The sequence below is a fragment of the Heptranchias perlo genome, chromosome 38 (genome assembly GCF_035084215.1).
Source record: "Heptranchias perlo isolate sHepPer1 chromosome 38, sHepPer1.hap1, whole genome shotgun sequence".
Lineage (NCBI taxonomy): Eukaryota > Metazoa > Chordata > Chondrichthyes > Hexanchiformes > Hexanchidae > Heptranchias > Heptranchias perlo.
Window position 1 is genome coordinate 21,879,010 of NC_090362.1, and position 15,295 is coordinate 21,894,304.

Genomic DNA, 15,295 nt, shown 5'->3' on the forward strand with positions numbered 1-15,295 from the left:
CTAAGCACTTCTGTTCTCTGTGGTGTGTACCATAGTTGAAATATAATTTGTTAACTTGCTGCTTTCTTGTCCTCTTCCATGAGTAAGCTCCAAAACATGATATTGGAGCTCAGAACTTTGATAAGAAATGGCATTGACTTTAAAAAGTTGGTGCCTTGTCTAGCATGAATGTAAATTTATGTTAGAAATGTGCTAATTGTAGCATTGGTGTAAGTGACTCCCATGAAGTTAGCTAGAAAGCACGTATCAATAATCCTGCATGCTTGCTTTTGAATATTTCACAACAATTTGCAATTTTGAATGAGTTCCTTTTCAATTCTACGGTTTTCAGTACTTGATGTGATCATGGCGAGTAAATAGTGTGATTCGAACTGCAATGGATTAATCGTCAAACCAGCACCATTATATAACCCAATTTTACTGCTTTTGACTGACCAGTAGGAGCTGGCTATAATACAGTGAGAGATTCGTGATGAATGGTTCAAGTAACTGATCTTCATGAAGATCGAAAACTAGGAAGTGAGGCAGGTTTATTCACTAGAGGATATTCATGTCACAAATTGGGATTTTTATTTGCAACTTGTCACTCTTAACTTGAAAACCATTTAATAAAAAAATTAACAAGTCCTTACTCAATAAACTGTCTTAAGAATTGACCACTTGCCACAATAAAACTTAGTCTGTTGCAATCCTGATAATTCAAATGAAACTTAGCAAACTGCAGAGAATGGACATATGTCTCCTCGTTTGCAGATTAAAGTACAACTAAACAGAAAATAGGTTAGGAGACCAGAGAAGAGAGCCTAGTCTTTTGACGATTTACAACTTTATGAACTATGCTCAGAATGACCAAATCCCATTTATGTGTGTTGTAATTAACAATTTTAGATAAAAGTCAACTTCCACTGGACTATTTTCCAGTTCATTTTCATTCAAATAAAACTGTTATAGAATTGAGTCATCTGTTGCATTACATCCTTTCCCTGTTGATTCCAAATGACAGGAAGGTCATGGCAACGAACATGGTTGAAATAAGTGAGCAGGGACAGTGGTGGCCTGAGTAAGTAGTTGTTGAGAAAAGATTAATAGAGAACAATACATAACTAATGTCATTATTGGGGATTGGTTCTTTTAATTGTATTTTCCTATATTGTCTGACTCTTCATTCTTGCTATTATGATGTATTCCACTGCTGAAATACATTCAAGCTGTGGCAGAATGTTGAAAATTATATTGCGCTGAAACAATTCTATATTTGCACAGGCTGCCATTTTCCATAAACATCTAGCTGTTAATTATGTAAAGTGTATATTGCATAGTTGTTTTAGCCACGATAGTGTCACTTTTAAAACTTCACGAAGATGTCATTTTAATATTCTGTTCTGTTTCTTGTTAAGGCTCTTTTCCTTCATCTGGAGCGGATAAAAGACTGGAAGCATCATGATGGCCAATAAAAGAAATCTTGATTGTATGGATTCGCTTATTTGTAGCAAGATACCTCGACTGGAAAATGAACACAATGGATTATCGGCAGGGCTTTGTAAACCCAGCCCCTTACCTAGTTATACACATGAAAATCCCCTTAAGTACACCGGATCTTATTTAGCCTATCATCTTAGAAATCGAGATGGAACTGACCTACCAGGAGTGTGGAGCCAGCCAAGACCTTATTTGCAGCATATGGGTAATCCAACCATCCAGTCGCAACCAAGTGATGCTTCACATCTCAGCAGCCACTTGTATCGGACAGAACCTGAAACACTGTCCCCAGCATTTCAGTCAACTGTAAATGAGAAGGATAAACTTGATTTGGTCAAAGATTTGATGAATGTTCGGTCAAAATGGGTCACTTTTGTTGAACGGCAGAAGAACTTGAGACATGGCCATAATCTCCCGGCGGTACTCTGTTCTTCTCAAGTTGGAAAACATAATTTAATTGCACCTACATTATCTACAGTTCATAATTGTGTAAATATAGCATTTCCTCAACCTGTATATAGAAATAGTGTCTGTTATTCAGGGACTGGTTGCTCTTTGGAAAACCCAGTGGATCATTTTCATAGACGAGGCCAGGAAACGGAATGGAGAATGCCACCGCCTGTTACTTCAAGTTGTTTGATTGCCAGTAACGATCATCTGATACATAATCAGCAATATGGTAATCTTCCTCCTTTGAAAAATAAATCATTGCATCATGGATCTGGCCATATACAGGTTAGCTCTGTGGGCAGAATCACCAAAGAAACTGGAAGACTACCTGGAGTGCGTTCACCTCTGTGTCAAGGATATGGAACGTACAATAGGAATGTTCTACAAGATCCCAGAAATTCTGTACTCTCGCATGATAACTCTAATGGAAACCTACCAAGTCACATCAACACGTCTATACATAACCTGCAGGACTTCCAAAAAGTTCCCTTGCACCCATTTGCAACAACTGATGGGCAACAAATGCAGCCACCTTTATATTGTGATAAGCTATCACCTCCAAAGTTTCCAATACCAATTCAATCAAAAGTTTTACACTCTCAAAACACTATTTCAAACCAGCAAAATACAGGTACTTACTCATCGTTGCATCCACATAGCTACAAAGCACCATTTCCAGGCACAGGTGGGCTGATGCCAGTATCCAGTTCCACTTTTGCAGATCAACTTAGTCCAGGAAATTCTTATCCACAGCCTTCAGAATCTCTTGGGTATCCTGCCCATCCCCCTCCTTCATTGCAGAAAAATGTCTCTATGACTGTTCCTTTGATTCATCCTGCATTACAGCCAGTAGTACAACCATCAGAGTTTGAGTCACAGAGTCCCTCCAGAAAAAATATGTCTGCATCTCTCAAAGATCCAGCAAATATAAAGCTTCCTTCACTGGACATGTTGCAGTTCAGGCCACGTGTTATTGTTGATGCACAAACAGATGAAAGGTGCTACAATTCATTAAACTCACTTTATAATAAGGAATATGTTGGTCAGCAACAGTTGATAAGTAAACACAGTGCCTTTCACCCTGTACTATCTGGAAAACACCTGAAGGGGACATTTGAGAGACCTGTTGGCTCCCCTGCAGATCAAAGACCAAAGGACATCTATATGCAGGAACATATGCCAAGCATTCATATTTCATCCAACGGTGATCATGGTAGGTCTACATTCAGTAAAGAAAGTGAAAATATCAATAATAAACCAGTAGAAGGTAGACTGGAAAGCCCACCAAAAAGTTACAGTATTAGTCCAACCAGAAAAATATCTGAGATGAATTCCTCTCCTGCTTCTAAGGAAGACAAGAGAGCAACTCCCCCTGCTTCCCCCCCTATGCCAGTCATAAACAATGTGTTCAGTTTGGCACCTTACAAAGCTTACCTGGAAGCCACAGGTCTGTTCTTTTCAAAATGTCTGAAATGTCAGTCAGATTGTGATGAATCTCTAATCTGTTCATGTTCTTCAGAAAACAAAACTAAGAATTGCAGATATGGTGTCATAGACCTGGATTTAAATAATAGCTCTATTAGGCTTTCAAAGGCCATCAATGAGTTGCAATCCAAGAATGCTGAATTGGAAAAAAACAACCCATCTGTGTGCATAGAATCCACTAACGAGAAAGGTTCATCAGGAAAAAATGAGCTAAACAAAACTGTAAGTGAGAAGATCTCTTTAGACATTCAGCATCGAGACATTAGTCTTTCTCCTAATCACAGTAGGCTTAGAAATGATGCACATCAGCAAAGTAGTAATTGTAATACAAACTGTGCAGTTAACCATGTTGATGAAAAGCTTGGGATGAACAAAATGCAAGTTGATACGGCCTTAGACCTCAGCATTAAGAATAAAAATCAACTTGTGGATGTCACTCAACAACCACTTTCAGTTTCATGTGGGATCAGAGAAGAATTGAAAACTACTAAAGAAATATTAAATGAAAAGGAAGAAAATACTACAAAATCTGTGAGCAGTACAGAGAAGCATGAAAGCAAAGGACCATCTGGAAAGCATGGAGAAAAGACAATTATTACAGCCTCTGAAACCAGCAACCTGAGTAACTACCATAGGACAGAACTTAATAAAAAATATAAAATATTGAGACCTGCCCCTCTAAAAGTTGGTGAAATGAATCCAATTCAGCCATCTGAAGGCATTAATGAAACTAATAAATTTAGTTTGATTGGATCAGTTGATCCTTCGACATTCATTCTGAGACCTCTGAAGCTAACATTACCTGATGTCCCCAAATCAACGTTGAGTCCTGTTCTAGACGCTAAGAAGCTGCTTTGTGAAACTAAAGTCGGTATGCCCAGTAATGAAGAATTAATGCAGTGCGAGAAACCTCTGAAGCTAACATTACCTGATGTCCCCAAATCAACGTTGAGTCCTGTTCCAGAAGCTAAAAAGCCTCTTTGTGAAACTAAAGTCAGTGTGCCCGGTAATGTAGAATTAATGCCGAGTGAGAGTGGCACTTACGCTTATTTTGTGCGTCTTCATCAGTCCCTGTGTGGCATGATTGCACAGTCTGTGGCTGAAACTTCTGAAGAAGTTTTGCGTGTGTGTTTGCAGGACATTGAAGTGCAGAATGATGGCAAGGAAAATCCAAAATTGAGATCGTCCCTAAAGTCAAAGAATGGTACAAGAAATTTTGAGGTATTAAAGATGTCAAAATCAAAAGAGATTTGGCTCAGCTATGGACAAGTTCAACCGACGATGCAAAAACTGCTTTCTCATCTGGAGACCTATCTTTTTATTACAAGATGCCCATTTCCCCATGTAATAAGGGCTGGTGCGATTTTTATTCCAATATGTTTAGTGAAGGAGAAATTGTTTTCCAGCCTTAAGGGAGCAATGATTGATCAGGTTTTTCAGCAGCACAAAATAGAACTGCGACCAACTACCCTTTCAGAGGAGAAGAAACTGCAGAGTGAGTTGAAGCTTCAGAGGTGTTCCTCCAGACTAATCAAGCTGCTTTCCTTAAAGCAGTTGCCTGAAATCTATACAGACTTGCTGAATGTTCTGTGGCATTCTTGTGTGAAAATTCGTCTTGGTAAGTGTTTCTGCATTTTTCTCTGCACTTTGTCTCGGGTATGTGCAGTTTATCAGGCAAGTCTAATCTTGGGGTATGACCTTTTTATATGGTTATCAAGCTGGCTACATTTCTTTTTAATTGAAATTTTAAAAACGGCATTAGCTGAAATAAAGGTCATAAATGTTGGTATCACAAGTTCTTTTACTGTAATTTCATAAATAACCTTCTGTCACAAGTATGCATAGATGCACTGCATCTTAATGTCACTTCCCAAGCTACACCACAACTATTTATATTTGCCTGCCTCTTCACACACTTACATCTCAATTATCCCTCATGCTATCTTCATTACAAGGATTAATCTGTTAACTCTTTGCATGCTAATATATCATTGCAACTTTCAAAATATGCAAGTTTCCTATTCTTTCTATTAAAATGCTAACGTTGGATCTTGTAGAATAAGTATATTAAACCCCAAAACACTAATATTTATAAAGCTAATCCTGTTTTCTTTTGGTGCAGAACAGTCGTCAAACAGTTAACTGTATGGAAACTGGAACTGACCATCCTTCTGGAAAATATCATGTAGAAGTTTTCCACATATACAACCCATATATAGTAGTTTAAATGCTGATTTTACACCTACTGTGCAGGTTATTTTTGAAATGACAGTATTAAAATTATCGCAGGTTATTATAGTCTAGCTGTTGATGGATTCTACTTTAGCCAATCCTCTCTGATTTGAGAAGACTGGGAATTGGTTTTGGTGTGAGTAAAGCAAAAAGTGGCAATATCAAACATTGATTTTTTTTAAGGGAGGGAAAGAATGGATTATGTTTTTATTTGCAAGTATGTTCAATTATTTGGTTGACAAATTTGATATTTCAATACTTTGCCTACATAAAATGTCCTGTCTTTCAGAACTGACGTAGTTCAAGATGAGTCTCAAAATTAACTGAGTAGAAAGTGTGGGTTTGAATGTGATGACCTAATTAGCTTTTTCGGACTCTTCCTCCACTGAGTGTTGGTGAACACCCCCCCCCTGGTGATTTAATTTACAACTTTGTTCACTGACCCTGTGCTGCCAAGAGGGCAGAAGACACTGAAAGATGCTAGTTGATCTCTCGTATGACTCTATCTGGGTTACGGGGACAGAGTAGGTTCTCTACGCCCCCCCCCCACCTTTTTTGCTAGGAGACGCCATAGCACCTGCCTGCTCGACATGGCTCATGGGAGCTAAGCAGGTCAGAACTCAAACTTGCATCCATTCCTGATCGGCACCATCACATCATCCCAACTCTCAGTAAACACAAGACTTACTAAGTGCTATCTAACTTTCTAATTCCCATGGTTGAGTCCCATCAAGTTAATGTGAATAGTTGTCTACAAGAAAGGTAGACTTTGGGTTTTGTGTTGGTTAATGTATTTACCAAAGAGAAAATTATTTTTTTCAAGAAAAAGTGCTACATCATTTCAAAATATTATACTTTTAATACATGTTTTAGAAATTCTGAAGATCAATCTTAACTAAACTCCACTGACCTGCCTGCAGGGTTGTCACTAGGATTTTGCTAAAGCATCATGGTGGGCGTTGGCACCTAACATTTGGAGTATGTGTTCTGCCTCCTTTTTACATTTAATTATTTTTAATTTCCTTTTACTGATTTTCATTTTAATTTTCTCGCTTGCTTTTGTTTACAAGTTTTGTGCCTGAGAGTCCACTTGATACTAATGAAATAGTCAGTTTATTACTAATGGAGATGGAGTTTACTGGTGTTCCATAGTGGCAATGAATCGCTGTAAGGAGGCCTGTAATTTTGGCATAATAAACTTTGGGGAAACCATAGGTTAGTCAAGGTAAAATGTCAGTCATATAAATCATAGTAATACTTATGAAAAGTCACTGACATATTGATCAAACTGCCTTTTACTGCCACATACTCTTTCACTTCAGTGGGTGGGGGAGAGGCTAAGCACATTCAGTTGGCTGAGGGGATTGACTCTGGCCACAGCCAATTGGAAGGAAGCACTGCAACCCGGCCTTCACAGCACCCTTGGTGCCCATGTCAGAAGTTACAGACTTTGCTATAATCATAAAGTTTTACATTCATGCAATATGGGTAATCTGTGTTTCCAGTAATATGAAACTGACTCACCCATAAACTGAACCACATTTATAATTCATTGGGCTAGGTGCAATGATAAATATGTCGTGCTGTGCCTAAATGAGGCAAGTGACAACTTCGAAGTGGCTTAACCATTGTGTTATAAGTTCAGATTTTGAGATGTACCAATAGCCAGTGAGTAAATGCACCACGCAGTGTAACTCTGCGCAGCTTCAATTCCTAGTCGCTGCTGAGTCAATCAACTCTATCTGGGGCAGTAGTTAGGGTGCTGCAGTTGAGAAGGGAAAAATTCCTGATTCCTATCTAGTGACTCCTGCTGGAAAGTGCATGTCTGTCGAAAACGGAATCGGGCTTGCTGGTAGATATTCAGCGTCTAGGTTCACATGTGAAATGGTCATGGGTAATATTCTGTAGGGCTGCTAGTGCTTGTGGAGTCACATCATTTAAGAGAAAAGGACCAAAACCTGAGGGGGGGAAATGGAGTTTTTTTTAAAAATGAACTTGAAAGTCACTTTGGAATTTTCACTTGATTAACTTGCAAAATCCTATCAAATTAAGTTAGGCTAACAGAAAACAGTAACAATCAGACTAACAAAAAATACATGGTATTTTTGAAATTAATGTTGGAATATTTTAATCTGAATATTATCAAACGGTTTTATCACAAAGTACTGTTTATAATCTTAAAAACTACTCCTTAGTTGAAAGTCATTGCTATGAGCAAAAAAGTTGTCTTCGCCTTGTATAAATTTTTTATATCTTGTACTTCAGGACAGATTTCTTCCAAACACCCGCTATTTGTAACATTAACGTACTACAGCTATAAATATTGTATAAGCATGTATTTCCTTTCCCGAAAACCTCCTGTTGTCACCATTTTTCACAACGCTTCAAGTCAACATTAGAATATCAACATTTATAATAGGAATTCCTTATTTACTGTAAACAATGGGCTGTCACGGTTCTGGTCTCCATTCAGTAGGTGACATTGTAGCAGCTCCTTTATCTGTCTCCCAGCAGCTTAGCTTTTACTCAGATCATAATCTCAATCTTCTCCATTCTATTGCAGTTTCTGTATTTCAACTTCCTATAAATAATTTTGAGAACCATTTCTACAGCTTTTTATTAGGATTTTTTTATATTTCTGTGCTTGAACTTTCACCTTCCAATTTCTTTTTCTTGAACTGGGATTTTTACTCTGGCCACCCTGTCACATCACCACTTTCAAGTTCATGCCAGTGCCAGTCCAAGATGCAGTCCAACCCTAGCCCCCCTCTAATATCCTGGTCCCACTGTAAAATTACTTTCATCCCTGCTCCTAGGTCTGTGTCTGCCTCACTGTCAAATTTTCTAGCCCTACTCTAATACTTTCTTACAAATCCTATGTTGTGCCATATATTCAGCCATGTTTGTCTCACCTGTGCCCCTTTTATTTGTGTTTTTCCTCCTCCTTGCCATTACATCCCAGCCCTAACCCATCCAAGACCTAGTCAGAATATTTTCCTACTGCTTTGTTGTGCCTTTAGGGTGTTTTTTGAATTCCTAACTTGCTCTTTTAACCCTCAACTGTACCCCTTTTTTAAATTTCCCAAACCGTTCTTTATAACTGGCTTTTTATTTAACATAAGTGTAACATAAGAAATAGGAGCAGGAGTAGGCCATACAGCCCCTTGAGCCTCCTCCTTTCTTTACTTTTTTATTTCCTGCCCTACTGTTTAACCCCCAATTATACTTTTTCTCTCTTATTCTCACCAGCTGTTTTAACTCCCAATTGTCCCCTGTTTTTAATTTCCCAGCGTACTCTTTAACCCCCACCCCCTCCCATTCTATCTCTCTTGCTTCAATGCCCAACTATCTCCAAGTACCGTGGGCAATGCCAGAGGAGATTCACTTTTTTAAATCACCTTCTTTAACAAGTTTAATTATGTACTTGTGGAGCATTATCATGGAAAGTCTAGTTGTACACAACATTTGCTTGTAAGCAATAATGTTTACAACAGACTTCCACTGTACTAATTGCATAACATTCTTGGTCAACTTTGTGTAATGCAAAGTTGATATCTTCAACCAGAGTTCTGAGCTTTACATTTTGAACTAAAATACATAATCCTTCTGGCTTTTACATATTTTGGACACACTTCGTGCTCAAGACAAGTGTATTAGTTTCCGGTAATGCAAAATTTTCCTATTTCAGAAACCCAGTGTCGGCATGAAGATCTCCCAGGTCTGTTTTCGCACAGTCAGTTGCGTTATAAAGCTATTTGCCGTGCCCTTGATATGCCTATCCCAGCCCCAGATGATGACTTCTACCACACCAGTATGGCATTTCTATTTTTGACACCAACTATTCTTGTGGGTTCAGTTTGCTAATTGATGCTGTATTGGAATAATTTTGTGATGTGGGCCCATAAGGATTGGGTTGATACTGCCCCAATTTACTTCATACAAGATGTGTTAGATAGTTCACAAAGACTCTTCATTTATCAGTGTGGGCTACATTCAACTTCCAGTAGTCACTCATTAGGCTTAATTATTTTCTCCTCTTCCCCCATCCCCTCCTCACCATCAGCGTTCACTGAAACCAGCGCAGCTCATAGTGGAAATTAAATGCCTGACCATTTAGTCAGTTGCTTTACCCTCTGCTTCCTCCTTCGCTCATCCTAGCTTGACATAACTTCCTATTTCTAAGCCTTGCACAGCACAATTGTGAACTCTGTTTTATTGTTCCTAGATCAATGTAAAACTGTAATTGACAACCTCCATTTCTGCGTTCATCGGAGTTGACTTTTTTAGCCTGTGCTGTTTTTTTTCTCACCTCTAGTTTTCTTCCCTCTTTTTGAAGACTGTGACTGAGGACAGAATTCCATGGCTGTGTATAGTAGCCTAGTATCTTATCCAAATGGCTCTTCATGTGTTGGCCTAGACAGTTGAGCATTGGTGGGCTATTGGCGGAAGGGGAAGAGAGCATCATAGTCAACCCTGATTCCACCCTTATCCACTATCCATACATGTAACAACTAGGAGCAGAAACCCTAGCTAGACTGTCCTACAAGCCTGCAGGTTCTGAGGCCTACATTACTGCTGCCCTAGCTGAGATCAGCAAATTGAGTTCAGGCCAGGAATTGAACCCAGGATCTTCCTAGTCTATATCATACCATCCAGTGAGTCATTGTGCAGCAATGAGAATTTATTGTAACCCACAGGGGAAGGTGTTTCTTGTTACTTGTGACTCCATTCTCCCTCCACCTCTACCCTTTGCAAATGTATGTATTAGAGCACAGTGTTGCAGTCTGAAAATTCTGCAATGGATTCCAGAGAAGGAGTTTCTTATCTGTTTAAGCCAATTGACTTTGTGAGTTAAATCTCTTCACTTGGAAGACTGTCTCAATGGTAGCTTGTGCTTTTACTGAGGTTCAGTAAATGTAATTGCTTTGAGACCAGCTATCCCTGTCTGATGCTTCTGATTTAAACAGTCTAATTTTTCTAGAGGAGGTGAGGGTCGATTTTAACTCTTCCCACCGGGCGGGAAATGGGCAGTGGTGGGTCCACCGCCCGATTTTATATATATTTATATTTTTTTCCCTCCACTTATGTTGGTGGAAAGGTAAAACAGGCAGCCAACCCATTTCTGCCCATTTCCCGGCCAGCGAGAACAGTTAAAGTCGATCCCGTGGTATTGGCGCTGTAACTGCCTCAAAATCTATTCTTTTCTGTCCTGTTCCACATAAATCTGAATTGGAGCATAGATTCCATTCTAGACTAAAATGAGTCATGATTTTTCGTGATTGGTTTGGCACTGTGTAAACTTTCCTATTGGAATCAAAATGAGAATGAAGTTATGTGATCAGCTTTTTAAATATGCAACCTTAGGGGAATATCTGCAAAATGGTCAAATGGAGCAACTCGCTCATCATTATCACATGTACTTTAGACCCAGTATGAAAGTAAACTTGTGGCATGTTAGCCCCAGCTATAGCTCCTAATCTTAAAGTACAGCACTTCAGGAAGAGAGGACTTTTTGAGAGGGATGAGTATCAAAGGATTATTGCCTTGTGTAATTCAAAGAATAAGGATTGTTCTTTAAATACCAACTCTCTTATCCTCTGCAAATCTTGTTCCGGATAGAGGAACTTTTAGACTCGGGCTGATCTAAAAATAAAATGCATTAGATGCAATAATCCAGTCTTGTCAGATGTTGGGCAGGTTGAGGTTTTTGGCATCCTAGTAAACAATTTGCATATTTTCCCTGTCCCACAAGTTGCTCAGTGGGGAAGTTAAATGACTAGCTTTCTGTTACTTTTCTGATAAAAGTTGCCACTGACCTTAACTGAAATAACACAAAACGAAGAAATGTCCGTGGAAAGGGAAGGTGTCATTTGATTGGGGTTAGCATGATGTGTTTGAAATCTTTACACACCTCTTTCCCCCCCCCCCCCCCCCCCCAGTGAGTGTATAATGCAAGCTTTGGAAAAGACTCTATGTAGAGCCTTTTTTCAAGATTGAGGACCACTGTGCATTGCGACTAATTACATTTTTTTCATCTTACTACACAAATAAATCTAAATTCAACTCGGAATTTTTGTTTTTGGTAGATTTCCTGTCTTAATCTGAGATAATCTGACTTTTAATTGTGTGCCAGTTTTGATCATGGTTGATATTGCCGTGGATAAGACCATTTGCCCTCCTGAACCTGAGAGAGGTTATGCTGGGAAACTTGCAAAAGAGAAAAAAGTGGGAGAGGAAGAAAGAAGGATCTTATTACTGCCAGATAAAAGCTTCAAAACTTGTTTAAAAATAAATCTATCATGTTAGTTGTGGGCCAGCAGTTTTGCAACTCTATTGAAAATATTTTTCAAGCAGCTAGTTCTAGAAACCAATGTTGTCAAACCAACTTAGTTGGGAATATATTACATATAAATAAGTCTTACATTAATAGTTAAAGATCACTGTAAATAAATTTATTTTTTGCAGATCTACCTTCACATGTTGGTCTAGATGCTCCAGTGCAGGTATCTTTTAACCAAAGTGTTTTGAATCCTGTAGCACTTTTTTTTTGTTTTTGTTTTCTTTCATAAATGGCAATTTGATTGTCTGCATTATTAATGGGATACAATTTGCTTTTTAGGTGTGCAAAATGATGAAAACATGAAGAAGGTGACTATCACTCTGAATCCAGCTGACAGGAATGATCAAAATCAGCAGAGACACAAAAACAAAACAGTAGCAAACACTTCTTCCTCGGAGGAGAAACCCAACAATGGTATCGCTGTAGCCAAACTTGACGTAAAGCTAAGAAAAAGACGAAGGAAAAAAAAATCTACTTCCTCATCTTTAAATTCTGACCCTCTACGTACTAATTCAAGTGGCAGTTCACAATCTGTACACAAAGTAAAGCCATCATCAGTTGTCCATTCAGAGAAAGCTTCCTGCACAGAACCTGATCAAGATGCTAGTACAGTGCATTCGGGCCAGGTTTCCCAGCCAGGTCCTAGAAAATTACAAAAAAGTACAAACGGACTTTTGGAGGAAAAGGCTTTCAGGAAAGGTCATTTTGAAAAGAATGGCAGTACTTTGGTGGTTAGACTGAATCGAGTGGCTGTCAGTGAGGATGATAAAGGATCAGTTTCCCATACTGTAAAGATCAAAAAATCTCTCATACCAATAAAGAGAAAGAAGAATAATGGTGCATTGAGGCCGACGAGAAGCACATCTAAAGTGTTGCATCTTCGAGGTTCGATTGTGCGGTTAAAATTTCAAAAACCAGTGCAAACTGCACCATGCAGAAATATAGTACTGAAACCAATCATTACTACAAGAAAACCTTTATTAATACATACTTCCCAACGACTGGCTCAAAAGAAAACAAAACCTCTACCCCTCAGAAGACGTCAGAGAAAAGAGTACCCAAATTTAGTGGGCAAACGTATAAGACACCTGTATGAGGAAAATGATAAAACTGAGTCCTGGTATAAAGGTGTAGTGGTCAGAGTGCATGAAAAGCACCAAAATCCTTTAGAGACTGTGTATGAAGTTAAATATGACACTGAACCTGACTGGCAATACTACCTTGAACTCTTGCAGGATTATGAAAAAGGGTGGCTAAGGATTGATGACTGACTTAAATTTAAGCATTATGTATTAGTCTTTGTTTCAATTTCTGTAATGGTAATCTCAAACACTTGTCCATGACTTGCAAAAGTAAGATAGAATTGTAGATTTTGTATACCTGTGGGAGAAGTACAGCAGATCTTCATTATTCAGTTTATATTGCAGGAAAAAGCCACCTGCAGGTCTCAATTCAAAAGGCCACAAAATATGTTGTATTTTGATTTCAGTAGGAAATTGGGGCATTGACTATTAGTCAGCTGAAGATAATAGTATACTTGATCCAAACATAATTTAATCCCAGGAGAGAATTGCAATGCACCAAATCCCATCCCATTGTAGTGAATTCCTGAGCCAAGTATGAATGGTATTGTGCACTGAATATTTTCTCCACTCAAATCTATTCTAGTGATTTGAGTAACACAAGATTTTTTTCTTTCTTTCTTTCTCGTGAAGGCTCTAACTTTTCCTTTGGGGCACAGTTTGTGTGCCAGCTGCCTCCAGTCCTTGCCAAAGTAGCCATTCTTCATGTGTGAACCAAGACAGTGAGTGTTGGTAGGATATTTGGCTGTGGGGAGCATTACAACTGAGTCCTGTCCAATTGTTGCTGGATGTCCAGTGGCAGTCACGGGGTAGCAATTGGGAATTGTAACCCTGGTTCACTTTTTCTATTTCCCAGCCTAGGGCTGCTGAGGTCATTGTAACACCTCAACCACTGAGCTAACTCAGGACTGTATGATTTATAATTAACAGCAGGTGGTGCACAATTGTATAAATGTTTTTACTAGGTTGATTGTATCACAGCCATTCAAGTTCAGATCTGCAAATTGGATTATTTAGACATAGAATTATTTTGAAACTTTCAATAGTACCAGCACAGTTATTAACTCCTCCTCCCCCCCCCCCCCTCTCACAATCTGAGAGTGTTAACTGAATAGTAACATGGAGCTTAGTAGGAGCTATAGTTTGCACTGCCAACACAGACAGTTAAAATCAATCTCTTTCCTTGAGTTGGCAGTGATAAATTGCTTAAGCTTTGCTGTTCTGGTCAACCATGCTGCCTTTACCCTGTCCACTTACATCTCTCTTGAGTTGGGAGGAGGGTGCTAGCAGAGCTCTGTGAAAGTGTATTCAAACACAAACTGTGCTGCTTGGTGGCCTCTGTTGGTTAAGATATTTATCAATAAAAAGAATTGCTGACTGTTAGTATAGGAGGCTCCCTTAGTTTTAATATTTTTATCAAGTTTAAACCAATTTTTATTGGCAGCAATTACACAAACACAATTAATGCAAGACCACCTCATCAGCAATTTGTTTTTTAATGTACTTACTTTTCAATATGGCCCCTCCACTGAGATGCAGTTAAGAATTTTCTTTTTAAAAAGTTTTTTTTGTATCCATTCTAGTGTTCATTTTACAAATCCTTGGGCCAAATATGTTCTCTATTGTTACTGCAGTACAGACTATTATAAATTGGGGCATTGATAACACAACTGCATTAAGTAGTGTAGTTACACTAGTGTTTTATAAGTACTTTTTTTAATACTAGTTAGCTTTCTTAGTAAGTTAAAGATGTTAAATTGTTACATTTTTCATATTTGAGAGTAATTGACATTATTGAAATACTGTGCCTAAATGTGAGAATGGTAGGTCTAAAAACCAGTGTTGTTACAAACCACCTTTTAAGTGTGTATACTTTTGTATAAAGATTTGAAATTAATTTGAAATTTTGTCTTTTATTCTTTTAAGAAATGTACTTGAATAACAAATGAGATGAGAATTGTTTTGGCTTATGACTCTAGGAAGGTGCATTGTTGCAGGGCCATAACTGATGAGGCCCATGCTACTACATGATCGAGCAGACTATATAGGTATTCTCAAGTCTTGAATTAGGTGCTTAGATAAATCTAGTGGAGCCCTAAAATATAGCCTAGTGAGTGTCCGAAAGCAATAATAATGAAGAGGGGGTGGAAGGACTTCCCTGCCCTTAGTCGCAATGATGTGGAGATGCCGGTGATGGACTGGGGTTGACAATTGTAAACAATTTTAC

The 15,295-nt window shown here is 38.5% G+C and overlaps 1 protein-coding gene across 10 annotated transcripts in view; it reads left to right on the plus strand.

Moving 5' to 3' along the window:
- The window catches only part of c38h15orf39 (chromosome 38 C15orf39 homolog), a 72,935-nt gene extending 57,963 nt beyond the window's left edge, over positions 1-14,972 (plus strand). For 8 of the 10 annotated variants that reach the window (XM_067973649.1, XM_067973650.1, XM_067973648.1 and 5 more), the window contains 2 exons: positions 1,398-5,032; positions 12,266-14,972. In XM_067973649.1, the coding sequence (XP_067829750.1) occupies positions 1,441-5,032; positions 12,266-13,257 (4,584 nt within the window). In that variant the 5' untranslated portion in view covers positions 1,398-1,440 and the 3' untranslated portion in view covers positions 13,258-14,972. Of the gene's footprint in view, positions 1-1,397; positions 5,033-9,334; positions 9,458-12,111; positions 12,150-12,265 lie in introns of all 10 variants that reach the window. The other 2 variants (XM_067973655.1, XM_067973656.1) reach the window with 2 other exon arrangements.
- The last annotated feature ends 323 nt before the right edge of the window (positions 14,973-15,295 follow it).